Genomic DNA, 19,508 nt, shown 5'->3' on the forward strand with positions numbered 1-19,508 from the left:
ATATGTCAGGTAAAGAAAGGCTTTCTTTATTTTATATATTTTTTATAAAAACAAGTATTTATGTTAAGTGAAATCAAGAAAGACCAAATTTTATTTTTTTATAAAAAAATATATTTATGTTAAGTTAATTCAAGATATATGGTTTTTTATTTCTATTCAAAAAACTCATTTTTTCAGGAAATAGTTCAACTTTAAATGTCTAGAGATACATTGATGCTGTTAAAATGCTTTTTCCAATAAAGGGAGTATTGGCAAAACTGGTTATAATGTTTATGTTAAGGCGGCGGGAGGTGGTGTCTGCAGCTGCTGAAAGTAACTAATAAAGTAACTTGTAAAGTAACTTAGTTACTTTTAAAATCAAGTAATCCATAAAGTAACTAAGTTACTTTTTAAAAAGAGTAAGCAGTTATCAGTAATCAGATTACTTTTTCAAAGTAACTATACCATCACTGACTGTAAATGTAAGTGATCTGTATCTGTGTGTAATGTGAACACAGAATCTGTCCCTGAAACACCGTCTCACATGCTGCACATTGATACCTGGGGCTCCTTCCCCCCAAACAAATCCAAAGTCGGTCCTGGTTTTGGTCTCGTGTTCGGGACAAGTGTGAAAACACTCTAAGAGTTAGAACGTGCTGACCTCACCGTGGGAGGGGGTGTTTGCTCCTCCACGCTGAAGTGGATAATTACTCCTCTCCAAAATCACTCTCTCACTGCTGCCTCGGCACAATTACAGCACACACACGCACACACTCACACACACACACACACACGGCGTGCGGTGGGCTGTCAGGACCCCTCAGCGGCGGGCTGTGTAAGCAGTGTAGCGGCCCCGCCGAGCGGACCTGGACCCCCGCCGGCGCTGCTGTGTGACACACACACACACTCACACACAGCGAGACGGAGTGTTTAACGCTACAGAACACACACACACAATCAAACACACACATACACACGCACACACACACCCCACCACTCATTATATCAGCTAACTGTAGCGCTACAGTGGTTGTCAGCTGACCGGCTCGCTGGACCAGACACACACACACACACACACACACACATATATATACACACAAACATACACACACATATATATAAACAATAAGGGCCCTATCATAGACCTAGCCCAAGGTGTGTTGTGATGCTCTTTGCTATCCTACACTCCATCAACAGAACTAGCATATGCAGTGTTAGCATATAGCACTAATGTTAGCATACACAGTGTTAGCGTACTCAGTGCTAGCGTATACAGTGTTAGCATACACCGTGTTAGCATTTACATTTTTGTGTATGCAGTGTTAGTATACAAATTGTTAGCATACGCAGTGTTAGCATATGCAGTGTTAGCATACACAAATATTAGCATATGCAGTGTTAATGTATACAGTGCTAGCACATAGGACTAGTGTTATCATACACAGTGCTAGCATAAACAGGGTTAGCATACACAAGTGTAAGCATACGCAAAGTTAGTGTACACAGTGTTTGGATCTGCAGTGTTAGCATTTTCAGCATTAGCATACGCAGTATTAGAATGCACAAGTGTTAGCATACACAGTGTTAGCATTTTCAGAGTTAGCATACGCAATATTAGAATGCACAAGTGTTAGCATACACAGTGTTAGCATTTTCAGAGTTAGCATACGCAGTATTAGAATGCACAAGTGTTAGCATACACAGTGTTAGCATTTTCAGAGTTAGCATACGCAATATTAGAATGCACAAGTGTTAGCATACACAGTGTTAGCATTTTCAGAGTTAGCATACGCAGTATTAGAATGCACAAGTGTTTGCATACACAAGTAATGACATATGCAATGTTAGCATACACTAGTGTTAGCATTATGCAGGGTTAGCATACGCAGTATTAGAATGCACAAGTGTTAGCATACACAAGTAATAACATACACAGTGTTAGCATACACTAGTGTTAGCATAAACATTGTTAGCATTTTCAGCGTTAGCACACACAGTATTAGAATGCACAAGTGTTAGCATACACAAGTAATGACATACACAATGTTAGCATACACTAGTGTTAGCATATGCAGGGTTAGCATACGCAGTGTTAGCATACAGCACTAGAGTTAGCATACAGCACTAGTGTTAGCATACAGCACTAGTGTTAGCAAAAGTAGTGTTAGCATACAGCACTAGAGTTAGCATACAGCACTAGAGTTAGCATACAGCACTAGTGTTAGCATACAGCACTAGTGTTAGCAAAAGCAGTGTTAGCATACAGCACTAGAGTTAGCATACAGCACTAGTGTTAGCATACAGCACTAGTGTTAGCATACGCAGTGTTAGCATACAGCATTAGAGTTAGCATACAGCACTAGTGTTACTGTACGCAGTGCTAGCGTATGCAGTGTTAGCATACACCGTGTTAGCATACAGCACTAGAGTTAGCATACAGCACTAGTGTTACTGTACGCAGTGCTAGCATATGCAGTGTTAGCATACACCGTGTTAGCATACACAAGTATTATTGTATGCAATGTTAGCATACAGCACTAGTGTTAGCATACACAGTGTTAGCAAACAGCACTAGTGTTAGCATACACAGTGTTAGCATACGCAGTGTTAGCATATAGCACTAGTGTTCACAGCACTGCTTTATTGTGCAGATGAGTTTTGAAGAATCAAGTCTGTAGTGAAAATGTTGGTAAATTAGAAGTTAATCTGTGAAAATATCAGATTTATTTAATCAGGATGTTCTCTGTCTGATCTGCTCAAACCCACGTTGCACATTTCCTCCTCCTCTTCTTCCTCTTCCTCCTCTTCCAGCCTGTTTTCCTGTTTTGAGCCTCAGCCGCTCTAATGGAAAGTGAAGTCCTGCCCCTCGGGCAGGAAAGCTCATTTATTTGATGTGCGGCTAATCTCCGGGTGAGGAGCTTTCCACCGGCCGATAAGGAGAGAAACGTTCAGCCACAACTAATAACTTTCTGCTCAATAGCCAACCGAGCTCCTGACCGACTGCATCAAACAGAGGCACAGCGCCCCCCGGACTAACCCATCCACAACCAAACCGCTAACGCTGAGAAACCCACGGTTATATCAATCCTCCAACGAAAATACTGAACATTGCACGCAGAAATAATACAAATAAAGCAGAAAACTGCACTCGCTTGTGAAACTGAAATATATAATTTATGTACATTAATGAACCATTATTTAATTTTAATTTATTTAATTTATGACTTGAAAAAAAAAAACAGTTTAACTGCTTCTTATTTAACACAAGAAGTAAAAATCTTAAAATCTGAAATAAGTATTTAAGTCTGCATTTGCCATATTTTAATTAAATTTACTTGAGTTTTATAATAAACTTGATTTTTTTTAAATATATTTTTAATATTTAACATAATAAAATTTGATTTGATAAAACTTTTTTATAACTTTTCTGATAAAACTTTTTAGATTGAAAATATTTGTAAAAAATCAAATGCATAAGGTTTAGGTACATCAATTAAAATCTATCTAGTTTAAAATCAAATAGAATATAATTTATGGATCTGATTTGTATAACAAAAAACATGCAGTCATGAGTAAATTTAAAAGTTTGATTTACCTAAAAAAGCAGAGCAGCTTTTAGAGCAGCTTTTAAACTAAAATTTAAAATTGAGACCTGTTGTCCATCAGAATCAACCAAAAACCAGCCAATAAACAAGTTTACGAGCCAATGAAATAATAATAAAATAAAATTTAAGGTCTCGTTCCATCGTTTTTAATTCATTTTAAAAAAGGTCTAGTTGTGTCTGTAGTATGACTGAATGTCATGTGAGCTGTTTAACTGTTTTTTTGTGGAAAAAGTGCTCTGGTGATCCAGTATATCACTGCTTTAGTCTGGTGGAGGAGTGTGGGGGGCGGGGAGAAACGATAGGATTTCGGCTCTTGCTCATGAATATTTACACAACTGCAACACCACCAAGACAGACAACAGACTTTTTTTTACATTAATAACAGTCTTTGCAATGTCATATGTTCTTCATAACATGTGTAATAATGCCCTGCTAAGTGCAGTTCAGCCACTGACCTAGTCTTAGAGTCTGTAAAACACAAAATCCACCGGAGATCCTATTTAAACTTATAGTTACTTACACACAGCGGTGGGTAGTCCAGGTACAGAAAGTTGTGCATCAGAATATCATAATCCGGGTCTGAAAGGTTTAAGCTGCTGATATTTTTTACAATGTACTCAGTACTACTAGAGTGTTGCTAGAAGGTGTTAATTTCATTTCAGAGTGTAGATTAGTAAGGTTAGACATGCTGGATTATTAATGTTGGTAAAAACTCAATAAAGGCAGTGTGAGACACTGATGTGTCTGGTCTGAAGTAAAGAGACTCAGGTCTATATTAATGAGTAATAAATGAGTTGAGCTCCGCCTCTGCTCTCTACTCTACAGACTGGTTATAAAATCCACAGCATGACGTATAATTATAGTTTTATTATTATAGAGAAACAGGCAACAGAACCACTGAATCCATGTTTATATACTGAGATTGATCCTGTCTGTCTGACAGAAGGATGTTTTTTCAGTTTTCTGATGATCAGTCCATGTAATTCTCCTGTCTATCGATCGACTCAAATCAATTGTCTGATATGATGTTGTTTGACGAGCTTGCATGCTGTGATTTGATTGGCTGTTTTGTCCTCAGTGATTCACTGCATGAAGCCTTAGACATCTGGGGCTCAACGTCTCTCTCTTTCTCTCTCTCTCTCTCTCTCTCTCCCTTTCTTTTTCTTTTTCTCTCCATCTCTCTCTTTCTTACACACTCTTCCTTTCTGTCAGTCTGTCTCTCCCTCTCTCCTGCCCACTCTCTCTTTCCCTCCATCTCTCTCTTTCCCACACTCTCTCTCTTTTCTGTCTCTCTGACTTTCCTTTTTTTCTCTCTCCCTCTCTCCCTTACACCCACTTTTTCTCTTCCTTTCTGTCTCTCTCTCTCTTCTGCTCACTCTCCCTTTCTCTCCATCTCTCCTTTTTTTCACACTCTCTTTCCTTTCTGTCTATCTCTTCCTTATCTGTCTGCCTCTCATTCTCTCTGTTCTCTGCAGTCTCACTGTCTCTCTCCCTACCTTTCTCTCTTCCTGTCTTTCTGTCTCTCTCTTTCTCTCTCATTCTTTATATCTGTTTTTTGCCTCTTTCCTCCTCTTTCTTGCTTACACTCTCTTTTCTCTCCATCTCTCTCTTTACCCCACACTCGCTCTCTTTACTATCTGTCTTTCTCTTTTCTCCGTCTTTTTCTCTCTCTCTCACACACACAAACACTTTCTCTCTTCCTTTCTGTCTTTCTCTTTTTCTGCACCTCTCTTTATTTCTCACACTCTCTCTTTTCCTTTCTGTCTATCTCTTTTTCTAGCTGCCTCTCATTCTCTCTCTTGCCTGCAGTCTCAGTGTCTCTCTCCCTATTTCTCTCTTTTTCTTTCTTTTTATCTGCCTCTCTGTCTCTCTCTCACACCCACTCTCTCTCTTTCTGTCCACCTCTCTCTCTCTTTCTCACACTTGCTTTCTTCCTTTCTATCACTTCTTCTATCATCCTCTCGGTCTCTATCTCTTCACATCAATCTGTCTCTCTCCATATCTCTCTCTTTTTGTCTTTCTATCTGCCTCTCTCTCAATCTCACTCTTTATATCTGTTTCTTTCTTTCTCCCTTTCTTTCTTGCTCACACTGTCTTTTCTCGTTCTCTCCATCTTTCTCTATTTCCCTCACTCACTCTCTTTTCTATCTGTTTTTCACTCACACAAACCCTCTCTTCCTTTCTTTGTCTCTCTCTTCCTTCACCTCTCTTAATTTCTCACGCTCTCTCTCTTCTGTTCTGTCTATCTCTTTTTCTATCTGCCTCTCATTCTCTCTCTTGCCTGCAGTCTCAGTGTCTCTCTGCCTATTTCTCTCTCTGTCTTTCTGTCTGTCTCTTTCTCTCACTCTTTATCTCTGTTTCTTTGTCTTTCTATTTCTCTCTATCTCTTTCTTTCTATCTCTGTTTCTCTCTCTCTTTTTATATCTGTCGTTGTCTTTCTATCTCTATCTATCTCTTTCTTTCTATCTCTTTTTCTCTCTCTTTTTATATCTGTCGTTGTCTTTCTATCTCTCTCTATCTCTTTCTTTCTATCTCTGTTTCTCTCTCTTTCTTTCTATCTCTATCTCTCTGGCTTTATTTATCTGTCTCTATCTCACTCTTTCTCTCTCTTTCTCTCTCTCTCTCTCTCTGGATGTAGAGGTGTTTTTAGAGGGATAAATTAGCCGGCAGGAGTTCGGTGGCGCTCAGTGGCCCCGGCGGGTGTGACAGGTGTGTTACCCGGCGCTGGAGCCGGCGCTGTAGGTGCGGCAGGGCGTCTCGCTCTGATGCGCTGGTCTTATTAAGAGCAGTGTTCCTCTTGTTTACGTCCCTCCGGCCGCGGCGCTGATGGACGTATAGAAAGTGCTGTCCGACAGTCTGTCTGTGGTAAAGTCCGGAGTCAGCAGCCCAGGGGTTTCAGACCGGACCTAATATCCACCCTCAGGATCCTCCCGAAATAAACACACCACGCCTCAGAACACACAACAAGCCTCCAGACCACTGGGGGCAATGTTCTAAGAGCTGCCAGGTTTAGAACCGCTCATAGAGAGTGTACTGTGTCAGTCTGGATTTGTTGAAGTTTCAGAACTTTTTCAGAACTTGTTTTTTCTGGTCTAAACCCAGATAGACGTCCATGTGGGGCCTGTATGAGTAGCCAAACTGAGAACCTGAAGGTTTTATTCACTGGTTTCATGTTGCTTATAGATTGTGATGGGACCATAAGGAGTAAAACATGGAAACATGGCACCCATGTGGGGTTAAGGTGGGCTGTAGTGTTGCCATGTGCCACCCATTTTGGATTTATATATAATATATACAATAATAGATCCAGTTCCTTAACTAAAGAACCATTGAAGAAAACTTTTTGTATAATACACTTTCAAAAACAAAAATGAGCTACAAATGGTTCTTTAAGTGACTTTAATCAGACTTTTAAAGTCCAATAAAGACAGTGACTTCTTCAACCCTTACATACGTTCACCTAAAAACGTGGAGTTTCTTTGATTTTATCAAATTGAAAACCTCCGGAATATAATCAAGAGAAAGATGGATGATCAAAAGCCATCAAACCACCAAACTGAACTGCTTGAATAAGCAGCAAAAAGTTATCCAAAAGCAGTGTGTAAGACTGGTGGAGGAGAACATGATGCCAAGATGCATGAAAACATGATGCATGTGATTAAACCAGGGTTATTGCACCAAATATTGATTTCTGAACTCTTAACTTGTTTTCTTTGCATTATTTGAGGTCTATAAGCTCTGCATCTTTTAATAATAATAAATATGTTTCCTTCTTTTTTTCATATTTTGTATTGATGTTGTAACTTAGCTGGTCAATCTGTGTTTAAATGTACAAAATACAAAAAAATACAATTAAACAAACATATGTTATGTTTGATATTAATCAGGATTAATCACAGAATATTGTATGATTAATTCTGTATATACTTTGTTTAGTTGATTGACAGCCCTAGTTTTTTTTTCTTCATGTGAGTGCTGTTATTCTGAGTTAAAAGTTGTCGGGTGCTTTCAGAGCTCCTATCTGCTGCAGTAATGGATTGGAGCAGTGGTGAAGTGTTCAGGTGAGCGAGGTGAGGAAGTGGTGTTGGGAAAGTGCTGTAGGGAATCTGTGCTTTCTCCTGATTGGTGGAAACTCTAATAACTCCATTCTCTCCTCCACACTGTTAAAAACAGATCAGAGCGCTGCAGGCTTTGTTTATTTAATTGGAATTATGCTAAGGACCATTACGTCCACTTGAGGTTAGCCCGCGGTTAAACCGCCGGCCGGAGGCGTCTACAGAGTTCCCCCCGCAGGAACCGCCGGCGCGCCGCTCTTTTGGCCGGTTTCTGGTTATTTGACTTTCAGATTGTAGCTGGTTCTGCGCGCTGGTGAAGGAGGTGCGGGGGAAATAAGCCGTGTCGGGTTGCTGTTGTTAGTTTAGGCTGATTGGTTTTCTTCACAGTCGAGCGATTTCTGAGATTCATCAAACAGAGGCAGCGCTCAGACCGGCTGATAAATAAAGAGCTCTAATAGAATTAATGTTTTCATTTCTCACAGTTTCACAGCGTAATGGAGGAAAACGCTGCAGGGAGAAGCTGGAGGAGTGTTCCGGTTCATTACCGCAGATGACCCGCTCTGTAGTCCTGAGGTTCTGAGGGTTTCAGCTCTTCAATATTATTAGATATGTTCCAACAGCAGGAAAAAGAATGTTTTCAGGCTCTTTAGACGAGTGTTTTTCAAGCTGTGGGCTAGCATGGGGCTGCTAATTGGCTTATTGTTAATTGTTTTTTTGTTTATTGCAATTTTTTTTTTACTGTTTTTTTGCCCCCTGCCCAAGGCACATTGCAATGCTCATTGCTATCTTACACCCCGCCAACAGTCTATTTTCCCTTCTTCCTGCTGGCTCGTTTAAATAGCAACAGAGATTGATGGGGTGGTGGTCTAGACACTTATGGTCAGATATGTTTTTTTTTTTTTAACTCGGAAGTACATTGGGAGTAACCTACATTTTCAATGTAGCCGAGCATTTACAAAAACAGGGATTGATATGACATTTAATAACAACATTTAACCATTTTAAATTAAAAGAAAATTCTAAATAACAGTGAATAAAAGAAAAAAATTAGATAAGAACTTAAGATCAAAAGAAGATAGGAGGTCAATAAAATAAAAAAAAAAACTAAATGCTTAAAGCAGTTTAAGCTAAAACCAACTTTTACACAGTACAATTAAAATAAATAAATAAATAAATAAATAGTACTAATAAAATAATAATAGTAGTAATAGCAAAAGAAACTAAATTGTAATAAGTTAAAAAAAGTAATGATAAAAGACTATTAAAGATAAAATAAAGAAAGAAATAAAAAGAAACAAATAACAGAAGAACCAAAATAAGAAATAAATGTTAAGAATAAAAAAGATTTAGTAAAACAGGTACAGTCTGTCTGAAGGTGGTTAGATATTAAAATATTACCTACAACACACATAAACACCAGAACGAGGTATTAAAACTGAAAAGTTGCAGGTATTCCAATATCACATTTGAAAGTGGCCGACTAACTGGAGTTAAAAATGAGATTCAGTATGATTTTATGCAAAATTGAGAAGATTTAAAGCAGTTTAAACTAAACTTTATTAAAATAAATTAAAAAAAGTAATAATACAAGACTATTAAAAAATAAAGAAATAAAAAAGAAAATAAACTTAGAAACTAAAATAAGAAATAAAAGTAAAAAATTAATAAGATTATGTAAAACAGGTACAAAGAACTGAAATAAATAAGTTGAAAAAGTAATAATACATGACTATTACAAAAGAAGAAAGAAATAAAAGAGAATAAACTAAACTAACCTAAGAACTAAAATAAGAAATAAAAGCTAAGAATATATAAGATTAAGTAAAACAGGTAAGAAGAGAAGAACTAAAAAATAAATAAAAGAAAGAAAAGTGTTTTAATAGCACATTTGAAAGTGGTCTACACTGGAGTTAAAAATGTTAAATTTCACTGTGGTGATTTTATGTGAAATGGTCAGAAGGAGAAGATTAGATATGGGAATTCACCATCACTGGAGCCGACGTTGCAGATTTCCTCCCAGGCCTCGTCTATTTAATCTGTATTTTCTATCTGTCAGGTTTTTCTGAAGCCAATTGTGATTCTTCTCACATTCGTGTCGGTCTTTGCTCGGCGGTTTTGATCCGGCTGTCCTTCTAAACCCGTTCAGACAGATGGAAAAGTCAAAAGTGAAGCATGGAATTAACGCGGCTGTCTCCCGGCTCCAGACGTGTTTGCGCTGTTCAGTCAAATCTAAAAACAGAGAGGCCGGCGTAGCAGAGCTTCACAAACCTCAGGTGACCCAAGGAGGCGTCAGTGTCAGACTCTGTGTGAAGGACGGGAAGGAATTTCTCATTTAGAGCTTCATATTTCATGAATTCAGCTCTGTACAGCGAGAGTGAAAGAAGAGTGGAGAAAGGAGGATGACTCAGAGCGGACCCTGGATGAGCTGAAGGTCAGGCTGGAGTTTATGAAGCTGTAATTAGCTTTAGAGTTCCTCAGGAACCCTAAGAGATCCCTCCAGACTCAACTCTTAAACACAATGAGGGGGCCTAAACAAGGTTTACGAGGAAAACCTTGAAAACTGGGGGAAGATGCAGGATTTCACCATGATTTTAACACCATGATTCTAAGCTGGGCTTTGCTGATGGTGAACATTACTTTAAAATTACTCAAGTGAAGCTGCAACATTGGCAGAACCAATCAAAATCCTCAATTCGTTAAGGAGGTTAAGCCAGTCAAAATCTCCAGTTGAGATGGTTTAGCTGGGAGCAGGCACAGCAGTAACCAAGCTACTGGCAGAGCCAATCAAAATTTGTGAGTTGGGGCAACAGACTGAGAATCAGTGGTTGAACCAATCAAAATCTACCTTTCAAATGGAGGTTGGAACAATGGACTCACCAATCCAAATCTTTATTTCAGGCAACAGACTCAAAATTCAGTGACAAAAGGTGGGACAATACAGTCAAACTCAGTTGCAAAACCAATCATAAACTCTTTTTCCGTTGGGAGGTGGGGCAACAGACTCAAAATTCATTGACAGGGCCAATCAAAATCTCCTTTTCAGCTGGGGGTTGGTACAATGGACTCACCATCAGTGGCATTACCAATAAAAAACTCTCTATTTCAGGTAGGAGGTAAGACAATGCGGTAAAACTTAGTGGCAGAACCAATCAAAATCTCAACTTTATCTGGGAGGTGGGACAACAGACAGTTATAGTCAATGGCACAACCAATCAAAACCTCTATTGGAGAGAGGAGGTGGGACAATGCAAGGAAACTCAATGGCAGAACCAATCGTAAACTCTACTCTAGTTGGGAGGTGGGGCAACAGACTCAAAATTCATTGACAGGGCCAATCAAAATCTCCTTTTCAGCTGGGGGTTGGTACAATGATGAACTCTTGATGGCAGAACCAATCAAAATCTCCGTCAGGCGAAGTCCAGAAACCGAGCTCCTGGAAAACATGACACTGCCATGTTAGCCTTAGAGTTAGACACTTAGAATACAATAGAATAACATAGAATTCCCAACAATGATAATACTGCCCTTATCTGCTTCCCTCGGGGCTGGAGGAGGTGAAGGAGGCGACGGTAATAATAATAATAATAATAATAATAATAATAATAATAATAATAATAATCAAAATAACTGAATGAAACACCGCAGTTTCCTGTTTCTATAGAGGGTGGTATAGAGTGTATAATGTTAATGTAATAAACGCTACCAGTGAATCTGATCACCTGTTTAACTCTCTGGAAGGTTCTGAAACAGAAGTGGGAGAAATCCAGTTTTAGATTCAGGCTGAGTAGAATTCTCCTGCATTAGCATGCGAGGCTAATTTGGAGCGGAAAACATTTGCAGACCTTTCTGAAGCATGAAATAATGTTTTTGATTCCTTTGTTCTGGCAGAATTAATCATAATCAGAGGAGCCAGTGCCTCCAGCGGCTCGCCGGCCTCCGTAATCATCCTCCAGCTAAACCGGGACAATAGGAATCACAGGAGGTGGAGAAAGATGGGGCAGTATTGTGCTGTTTAAAATAGATGAGATGAGGTGGGCCGGCGGGTCGGTTCTCTAAATAAAGCCTCTACATACTGTAGGGTTCTTTAGAGAAGAAAAAAGGAGGAACCACTACTGGTTCTCAAAAATGCATCTGTAACATCCAAACCAGGAGATTCACAGGCTCATACAGAATCTGAAATGTAGATTTTGATAGATTTTTCTATTAAACATGAACTGAACTGGGTATTTAATTGCTTCTGTTTTGTCCCACCCACAAATAAAATTTAAATTTTGATTGAATCTGCCACTGAACTTGAGCATAATGTCCCAATCCCCAGCTGAAAAGGAGATTTTGATTGGTTTTGATTGGTATGTTGTCCCACCTCCCAGCTGAAAGTTTCCAATTGATTTCGCCACAGCATTTGACTGCATTGTCCCTCCTCCTTTCTCAAATAGAGTTTTGGATTGGTCATGCCATTGATTATAACTGCCTGTTATCCTGCCTCCCAGTTAAAAAAGGAAATTCTAACAAATTTCACCACTGGTTAAGACCAATCTATTGCCACACCCCTTGCTAAACAGTAGATTTTCTGGACAACGTTTGTTGTAAAAAGTACTATATAAAAACATTGAATTGAATTGAATAAAAGTGTCATGTTTCATCTGCTCAACTATAATTAATTTATTAATATACCTCTATTCTTGCATTTCAGACCTCAACACAATCCCAAAAAGTAGGGATGGGAGAAAATAGGGCTTGTAATGAGATGAAAAATCTCAGGGTTTGGCAGCAGGAGTGAGGAGAAGACGCGGAGGCGGATGCACACGCAAGGATTTATTAGAAATACACAAAAAGTAAGCAAACAAACAAAAAAGAAACAAGAGTACGTACTGTAGAAAACACTGAAACACAAACCCTGACTGACGTAAAGATGTACAAGAACTGACAAGGAGACTGGAAACACACGGACTATAAATACATATGGACTATAAATACACACGGACAAAGACAGGAAACACCTGGGACTAGGGGGCGGAGCTACAAATCAACAGGAGAGCAACAAGGGACAACATGTTGTGTTAACAGGTGATTGTACTCATGATTTGATTTGAGGTTGCATTTGATTTAAAAATAAAAGTCGTGGGCAAAACGATGAGATGTTTTTGTTCTTTCCAATAAAATTTGACCCACAGAACCGAACCGAACCGAAAAACAAGACCGGCGCTATTGGGATCAGACTAATAGGACCTGTAGGAGCGGCGCTGCTCCTCGCCGAATGAAGCACCTGCTGATAATGACTCATAATACGGCTCCAGCTCTCCCTAACGACCTGACTAAACATTCATTTTGATGTCTTGATCAAAAACACTGGAGGTTATAAAGTGATAATTGCAGAGACGGATCCCGCGACGATCCCTCCGCCGCTCGCAAGACAACTATGAATAATTCATATCCTGTTATATCTTCTGTTCTCTCTGTTTTTAATCAAAAGCGTAATTATGACATCATTTATCAAAGAACAGGAGATAACCCGTGGCCATCAGACACAGCAGCAGGTAATCTTTGTCTCTCGCCCTCTCTCGCCCTCTCTCCCCCGCTCTCTCTCTCTCTGTTCAGCGGGATTGTGGGTAAATATTGGCTAATCCTCTCGGAGTTTCAGTAGCACAGCTTCTATAAATATTTCCGACAGCGTAACGCTCCAATTAAGCAGACGGTTCCACTGGGCCGGCCCGAGCTCTGCAGCGTCAGCCTTCCCTACAAACCACCGCTGCACTACTACTGCCTTTACCCAGCACCCCCCCTCACTACTACCACTCACTCTCTAAACATAGCCCATCAGCCAGCGCCTCTCTGGAGACTCTGAGGCTGACACGTTGGGTCAGGATGGAACATTCTGGAGGTGCCCTAAAGACATGTGGACGAGGCACTCTCTGGTGTCTAGAGCAAAAACTAAGAAATGCAGGCAGTAAAAAGTGTCAGGGGAGGTGCTGGTGCCTGGCTGAACCACTGACATCCCAGCTGAGGTACACCTCTCTTAGCGCCCCCTGTGAAAAAGATGTGTATTGTCACCCGCGGCCACTGCTGCAGCGGGAAAAGAGCTCCCGACCTCCCCAGCGCCCTGGCGCTGTCCATGGTGCTGAACACCCGCAGCGAAAGCATAAAGAGAGTCACGAACCTTCCCAGCACTTTTGAATTGCTGCTATATATATATATATATATATATATATACATGTACAACAACATGGGCATGGATGCAGTGATGTCATTCGAAAATCCCTAAAAGTCTTCCGGAGTAGGATGCTCTCATATATCCTTGGTTTGAAGCCTCTTTGAGGAGGATTTTAAGTAGCTTCTTTCGTCTCCTACGGTTTTCAGACAGGTGGCAAGATGGCGTCACAAAATCAGTTTCCGGGTTACGGCGGAGAGGAGGAGGATTGGTAGGAAAAAGGAGACACTTTTGGGTTTTCTGGACGCAGCCACTCACTCACGGCTCAGGCACAGGAATAAAAGCAGCATGGGAGCACCAGTGAGTGAGAATAATTGCTCCAAGAGACAGAAATGCTGAACCTCTGTCCTTTTTGTTTTCCCCTCTACGCTTTCCCCCTGTCACCTCCTACAGGAGATTAGCCGAACTGCTCTGAGGACGGGATTGACCCTCAAACCCCCTTCATCTGTTTGTCTCCAGTTCCCCAACCTAACCTGGACCTTTTTGGCTAATTCCTGGTGGATAAATAAAGACCCCTATGGGGTAGTTTGAGTTCACCCCATATGGCCTCAGGAAACTGCAGCTTATTCAGAGCACTGCTGCCAGAGTCCTAACCAGAACAAAGAGGCAGGAACACGTAACTCCAGTGCTCAGGTCATTACACTGGCTCCCGATCAGCTGGAGAATAGAGTTTAAAATACTGCTCATCGTTTATAAAGCACTAAATGGCCTCAGCCCAGCGTACATCTCTGATATGCTGGAGAAGTACTGGCCTGTTAGACTCCTCAGATCATTAGAGGCAGATCTGTTAACAGTACCTAGAACCCGAACTAAACACGGTGAGGCAGCTTTCAGACATTATACTGCAGTTAGTTGGAATAAACTTCCAGGAGCTGTGAGATGCGCCCAAACTGTAACGTCTTTTAGGAAAATGCTGAAAACACATCTGTTTACCTGCGCTTTTCACACTGTGTAACTTTCTCTGATGTGCACGTTGTTATATTGATTTTAGTCCTTATTTTTTTTTCATTATTTTACTTATAATGTCTTGTATTTACTTTTACTTTTTTGATTTTCTTTTAAAATTGTTATAATTATTCTTTTACATGTTTTTAATTTGACTTATCTTTGTTTTAATCATGTTTGAATCACGTTTTATACATGCTTTATTTCCATTTTTACTGTTACATGTATTTGTAATTTGACTTCTCTTTGCATTTTCTAATTTGTAAAGCACTTTGAATGACCATTGTGTATGAAAGGTGCTATATAAATAAACTTGCCTTGCCTTGGTTCTGGTCCTTTGGTTGACTCACTGGTGACAGTATTTACAGTATATAAAATATTAATAGTGTGCTTGAACTATATGCAGAACTATATGCCCAATGTTAATCTTTCCTTGGTGAGCATTTTTAGTTTCTCCTACCTATTTTTGTTATTTGGGATTGGTAGCTTACTAGGACCTATCATGTAGCCACAAAAAAGCTTTGTCTTTGTAAAGAAAATGTTTTTTTTTTTTTGTTTTTTGTTTTTAAACAAAACATCCTCATAAGGTGGCAGTAGATTGTATATGTTGAGAAGATTAGCTCAATGAGTCCAAACACAATTTTTTCAGCTTTCTACAGTAAGTAACCAAACTAGTTTCAAACATAACATTTTATGAGATTTTTTTTACCTGTCCCATTTTGTCTGAACTGGCTGTAGAAACGTTTGACTGGGATTCATATACATTCTAATAAAAAAATATTCAACTAATATAAAAGTAAAGTCTTTTACATTTAGATGTTTTATGGTACAGAAAGAGTCAGAAAGGGATATCTGGAAAAATATCTGTCTGATTGGTGGGAAATTTGGTGGATGGCTTTGTTCCTGGAACAGGAGAACATGAGCCAAATCAGGTTTTACTTGGATGAGTTTTACTACAGGAAATACCCAGTGTTTCGGTCCACCCTGGGTTTGTTTGTGCCCTGAATTCTTCTAATAAAGAAGCTAAACAGAGACACAGAGACACTGAGTGAATGTTCTCATGTTCTCCTGATCTGACCGGACTGAGGGTTCTGATTAGTACCGGTTCCACTGATGGATGTAAACATCCTGGGATTGAATCTTCTGCTCTGTAAACTCACTCAGTGTTCCACAGCAGCAGCAGCAGCAGCAGCAGCAGAGCATCGAGACAAAACAACAATCCTGCCATTGTCCAATTACTTACAGCACGCTGTACGCCTGCCCACCCACACACACACTAACACACACACAATAACATACACACACACACACACACGCACACTCACAAACAGACCGGGAGCTGCGCGGCTAATGCATTTGTCATTCTCCTTCCATGTATCTGACTGCAGCCTTTGATGTGATTTCTGGGCCAATTTGAAATCTCGCTTTTGTTCGAGTTTCAGCAAGAAAAGAAAGGAGGAGAGCGAGAGAGAGAGAACGAGAAGAGAGAGGGTGAAAAAGAGAGAAAGCGTGAGAAAGAAAGAGAGTGAAGGACAGAGACCTAGGGTGAAAAAGAGACTTAGCTTGAGAGAGATAGACAGAGAGAAAAAAGAGCAAAAAGGGAGAGAAAGAAGAGAGACAAAAGGTAAGAGAGATAGAGAGAGAGAGACTGAAAGTGAAAAACAGATTTAGTGTGAGAGAGATAGAGAGGGAAAAAGAGAGAGTACGAGAGAAAGAAAGAAAAGACAAGAGACAGAGAAAGGGTGAGAAAGATTGAGATGGACTGAGATTAAAGAGATTTAGAGTGAGAGAAATAAAGTGAGAGAGGAAGATCGAAAGAGAGTAAAATAAAAGAGAGACAGAAGAGAGAGAGGGTGAGGTAAGAGATTTGAATAGAGAGAAATATAGAGACTGAGAGAAGAAAGAGAGGAAGAGAAAGTGAGGGAGAAAGACTGGGCTGAAAAAAAGACTTGAGTGAGAGAAGTGAGAGAGATAGAGAGAGAGAAAGAGGGAAAGAGAGACTGAGGAAGAGACCATTGGGAACAGAAAGAAAGACAAGAAATGAAGGAGACACATCAGGAATAAAAAAGGGACTTAGTGTAAGAGAGAAAGAGAGAGCAAAAGATTGAGAGAGGGCGAGAGAAAGAGAAAGAACAAAGGGAGAGAGAGTGAAAGAAACGTGAGAGAAGAGACAGGGAAAGAAAGAGTGAGAGAGAGAGAGAGAGAGAGAGAGAGAGAGAGAGAAACATAGAAGTTGAGCTAAAGAGACCAAGGGTTAAAATGAGACTTATGGTGAGAGATAGAGAGAGAGAAAGAGGGTGAAAGAAAAGAGAGAGAGAGAGAGAGAAAGAGCGATAGGCTGGGAGAATAAAAGATAAAATAATGCTCAGTGAAGGACACAGCAGCAGCGCTGAGGTTCTGAATGCAGCTCTGTCACAATGAAGAGCTTTAACACAAACACATGTTCACTTCCTCCACCGGTACCATCCAATCACCTGTTTCAGAACGTGATGAACGAATTCACTTAAACTTTACTGGCTGATTAATCCTGTCTTCTGATTAGAGCTTCCTCTTTTGTGGCATTTCATCCAGAACACTGTGATTTATAATAATCCATCATAGTGAAACCCAGAAAGCAATGAATAATACACACTGGATTACTGCAAAGACAAGAAAGACACTACGATGCATTTAAAAACATTTTATTGGACCTAGAGAAGTAGGATGCTCACCATCTAGACCATTAGCCAATCAGCTACCATCACTTTTTTTTTTTTGTAATGTCAACTTCACACTGTGAGTCTCCACTCTTCCTCCAGACTCCTTTTCCTTCAAATAAAATGTAAAATTTACTGATGATCAGTGATGGTTTGGAGAGTCATGTCTGTCATCTTCTGGTGTTGATCCACTGTGTTTTATTATCAAGTCTAAAGTCAGTGCAGTTTTGTTTTCCCACAAAATCTTACAGCACTTCATATCTTACAGCTTCCCTCTTCTGAAAACAACTTTTATGGAAATGCGGAAGACTTCATTTTCCAGCAGGACTTGGCACACTGCCCACACGGCCAAAAGTATCAATTGGTCTTATATACAGCAATATTCAATGTTTTGGAGACACTGATTTTGGGGTTTTTATTAATCAACAATAAAACCAACAATAAAGGAATTAAACACTTAAAATAGAACTGAATTACTGAAATAAAGTAACTTTTCTGTGATATTATTTTTTTTTTTGGTTGCACTAGTATCTGAGGAGGCACGTACTGCTCTTTACTCTCCAGGGGGGAAAGCAGGCTGTACCCAAATTTGCCATTTCATAGATAAGGTCCAATAACCAATTAATCCAATAATCAATTAATCCAATCTTCCAGATCTCAGAAAATAAGCTCAGGTAGAATAAGACCTCAGATGTTTCAGATGTGTTTACCGTCCAAAACCTGAAATCAGTATTTCGGCTCATGAAAGCGACGGGTCGAGGGCCGGGCTCCTTCACTTCTCTCCTGTCGTCCTCCTGAGCCAATCAGAGACAGAGATACAGAGAAGAAAAGGAAAGAGGAACTTAAACCCCCCTCCCAAACCCAGTCCTCTCAATTTACCCACAGAGGCAAACATGTCAGCATGGAAAAGATCAATCCCTACATAAAGTGTGTTTTCTTGCAGTTTTCTTTCATTTTCCAGCAGGACTTGGAACACTGCCCAAACTGCCAAAAGTACCAATTGGTCATATTATATAATATTATAATTTTCTAAAACACTGATTTTTGGGTTTTCATTGACTGTAAACCATAATTTTCAACAATAAAAGAAATAAACACTTAAAATAGATCACTCTATGCGTGGTACATCTACTGTATATATGAGTTTCAATTTTTTGAGATGCACCTGTATTGTTGGGACCTATAGTAAACGGTTGGCTGGTGATTGATGTGAAACCTTTGTAGACGGATCTATTACACCTTTTAAAATGGTGCAACCAAACACTAAAATGGGTTTCTCTTTTATTTTAAAACAAAGAATTCACTTCCAGCACTACAGGACGGCTGCAGAACAGAACCACCGGGGTTTCCCAGAACGGTCATATTTCGTCCGGCAGCGCTGTTGCTGTATTTCCATCATGTTAGCTTTTGTTTGGAGACATATTTTGTGATGAATAATGAATAAAGTGGTTGAGAGGGTCTCGCGCTGGGCTGATATACGACCCTGAATGCTAATGTGATCCGTTCTCTCGGAGGAGGCGCTGATCCGGTCAGGCTGGTGGCCGGCTGTTTACCTGATTCTCTCTGGTTGTTTGTTGATCCTCCATATGGCCGGCGGTGCCTTCAGCTCTTTTGATCCATCGGTGGTTAAACAGGTATCGCCGCTGTTATGACTCAGAATGTTCAGCAGATATAGACTAATGCATAAAGCATGTGGGAGAAACGTGAACCTCGCCACGGCGTTCAGCTTTCCTCCGTGGACGTGACTCGTATCTCAGAGATAAAACATGTCCACCGACAGTAATGTGAATATTTCAAATATTTCAGAGGTTCTACAGAACATTTATAAAATGTTCCTAGAAGAATCTCATAAAAACTTCTACATATATATATATATATATACCACTTAAAATGATGAGTTTCTTTAATTATGGAATTGAATATAATCAAGAGAAAGATGAATGATCGCAAGCCATCAAACCAAACTGAACTGCTTGAATCCAAAAGCAGTGTGTAAGACTGGTGGAGGAGAACATGATGC

The 19,508-nt window shown here is 39.8% G+C and overlaps 1 protein-coding gene across 1 annotated transcript in view; it reads right to left on the minus strand.

Moving 5' to 3' along the window:
• Positions 1–19,074, minus strand: part of LOC125787122 (proteoglycan 4-like) — a 22,348-nt gene extending 3,274 nt beyond the window's left edge. The window contains exons 1-2 of the mRNA XM_049470888.1: positions 19,042–19,074; positions 18,199–18,282 (exon numbers count right to left, since the gene is read on the minus strand). Of these exons, the coding sequence (XP_049326845.1) occupies positions 18,199–18,282; positions 19,042–19,074 (117 nt within the window). The remainder of the gene's footprint in view (positions 1–18,198; positions 18,283–19,041) is intronic.
• Between the last annotated feature and the right edge of the window lie 434 nt (positions 19,075–19,508).

Source organism: Astyanax mexicanus, chromosome 23 (assembly GCF_023375975.1).
Source record: "Astyanax mexicanus isolate ESR-SI-001 chromosome 23, AstMex3_surface, whole genome shotgun sequence".
In the NCBI taxonomy this organism is placed as follows: domain Eukaryota; kingdom Metazoa; phylum Chordata; class Actinopteri; order Characiformes; family Acestrorhamphidae; genus Astyanax; species Astyanax mexicanus.